This window comes from Aristolochia californica, unplaced genomic scaffold, assembly GCF_029961685.1.
Source record: "Aristolochia californica isolate CCGP_79_NKW_82.1479 unplaced genomic scaffold, dmAriCali1.0.hap1 SCAF_13, whole genome shotgun sequence".
NCBI lineage: Eukaryota > Viridiplantae > Streptophyta > Magnoliopsida > Piperales > Aristolochiaceae > Aristolochia > Aristolochia californica.
In genome coordinates this window covers 9,339,305-9,341,995 of record NW_027181804.1, presented here as the reverse complement: position 1 = coordinate 9,341,995, position 2,691 = coordinate 9,339,305, and the positions used below count along the sequence as shown (strand labels likewise).

The following is a 2,691-nucleotide window of genomic DNA, read 5'->3' as shown; positions in this document are numbered from 1 at the left end:
AGCATCCGGTGATTCCAAGCAACCCAGTAATTCTGGCGAAGATCATGCTGGTAACAGGGGTTGTGCATTCAAAAGTGTGTAATTGATAGATGAGATATCTTCTGTAAATAGATGCATAGTCTATCATGAAATGAGATGTACTATGTGATCAGAATTTATAATGAGAAATAAAGGTTGATTTATAAGAATTGAGTGAGTTTTTCCTTTTTCATTTTAACCTTTCTGAGCTCATCCAGGATAAATCATTTCTCTGTTGAAGACGAGAGAAGTTCGTAGTTCTCCAGCATAACCAGAGTACGGAGCAGAGTCTTATTGATATCATCTTGTTTCTCTGCAATTAACTGCAGGGCCGATTGTTCAATATTATTCATATATTTTGTTGCTTATAAATGATCATCAACAAAAACAATCAAAACTATTGATCAGTGGCATTACAGGATGAAACTTTCTCCTAAACATATTACATATTTGATACACTGACATCAAGGGAGCTCTTTTACAAGATAGTAACAGGTGTGACTAACTACTTGCAAGAGAGACTTTGTTCCCTGTCGCCCGAAGGACATCTATTGTACTGTGATTATAAAAAATGATACCAACTATTTGAAAAAATTAAAATGTGCCCAAAACGATCCAAGTCAATTGGAGCAGTAAGAGAATCTTAATCTAATCGTTTCTTCTTCGAGTGATCAAGATTCTCATCTAACATGGCCACATCATCATCATCATCATCAATTTTTTCCATCCGATTTGCTAATGTATGCACAGAAGAAAAAGTTGAAATGACATCCTTATCAACTGCATTGGATAACTCAGATAGTTTTCTCTTACTTCCGACCAGAGAGACTTCTGAGGTTGGAACTAATTCTATCTCATCCAAATCCTTTGTCTTCAACACTCTAGCAGCATCTGATGTGCCCTCTTCTCCATTATTTATGGTTTTGTCATCTTTCTCAGTTGGAGGCTGGCTCAAGCCAACAAAAATCATTTCATCTGGTTCGTTCTCATCGAATTCTTCCCTGAAAGATTTCAAGGCAACAAAAGATACCAAATTTTATTTGTACCTTAAATAATTCATCATTCATAGTATGCTATTTTACAATCTCATAATCAAAACAATGCTTCAAACATACTGATGTATGCTGATTTGTACAAGAGAGATTCTACTAGAACATGAGACTAAAACAACACTACTTTTTTCAGTTGGGGAAGGTAAACTCCATAACATGAAGATTTCTTAAAACAAGTTAATGTTTTACTCAATTACAGAAACAAGTTTAAACGACAAGACCCAAATTGGTACTGTGCAATCATGCTTGATTCAGTTAGCTACAAAGAGTAAGAAATAGACTTGAAAATGGAATAGTGAAAAACCAGAAAATCTTAATTAAAACCTACAAAACCTCTATTTTTTTTTTTAACTCCCTAGCATTTATCAATGAGATTTTTTAACTGGCAGTCCAAAGAAAGAACAAATGTAGTGGACATTGCACAACTAAGAGCAGACGAGGTGGAAAAGAAAACAAAGGTTTCAAGTTGATGTTTGTGCTTTAAATTAGTTTCCCTTGCTTCTTCCACACTTTCTACATTCTCAAGGTTGGTTATGCGAACTTGGTGAAGGTTCTCCAAGACGTTTAACTGCTCTATTCTACGTTCTTTTGTGATAGAGTAAATTTTCAGTTATTCAATACGAGTAAACCTTTCAATACTTGGTAGCAACGAAACCTTTAGGAGCCCTTTGTTCATGTAAAAAATTTGTAGATTGATTAGATTGTTCATCTCTTTTGGTAGTTCTGATAATTTACCACAATCTGAAAGATCTAGTGATTGAAGATTGCACAAACTTCAAATGGAATTTGGTAGCTTTTGTATGTCTGTTTTGCATAGTTTAATCCTACAGAGACTATTTAGGCTGCCAACGCTTATTGGTAACTCAACAAATTCCTTGGAACTTGAAAGGTCTATCTCTTGTAACTTCTCCAATTTACATAAAGAATCTGGAAGCATATGTAATCCGGTTGTGGACAATAAGAGATATCATAGATTAACGAGGCTTCCAAGGCCACCTGGTAACTCAACAAAATAGCAGCAACAATTTAAACTTAGTGTTTGCAAATTATAGAGGTTGCAAATGGAATAGGGTAGGCTTTCTATATCAGAGGATTGGACATCAAAATATCGTAGATGTTTCAAATTTCCAATTGACTTTGGTAGAATTAGAACACGCATGAATTCAAAACTGTGAAGTATTTCAATACCTCATTATTGCGCTCATTTGCTATTGATAGTGTGTGTAAGTTCTTGGCTTTAACCAATTTGTTCAATAGTATTTGGTTCACAACTTTACATGTTAGCGACATATGTCTAGTCTCTTATGTTGACCATTTCGTCCCAATCTCCCCTTGAATCTTGAAAAAAATATTTCCCAAGACCTCAGTAGGGTCAGAAATAAGGTCATGCATCATATAGTAACTGTCCTTATAAGGTTTATCGTCAAGAATTTGAGAAAAAATATTTGGCAACCGAATTATCAAAATAATCATTTGCAATGTCTTCCATCTGGTTACTTTTATTAGCCTCAATAAAGCCCTATGCCATCTATAAACAGATGATTTCCTTCTTTTGAAATGTGTAACTTTTGAAACAGGTGGTAGTATACGTGAAGCAACATTTTAGAACTGGATTTAAACA

General features: G+C 34.5%; 1 protein-coding gene across 1 annotated transcript; it reads right to left on the bottom strand.

The window, feature by feature from the left end:
• Positions 1 to 661: 661 nt before the first annotated feature.
• Positions 662 to 2,263, bottom strand: LOC137947628 (uncharacterized). Its single transcript, XM_068793425.1, has 2 exons — positions 2,259 to 2,263; positions 662 to 1,019 (listed from the first exon to the last, which is right to left on the bottom strand). Exons 1-2 carry the CDS (start codon positions 2,261 to 2,263, stop codon positions 662 to 664), a joined length of 363 nt encoding a protein of 120 aa, XP_068649526.1.
• Positions 2,264 to 2,691: the final 428 nt, after the last annotated feature.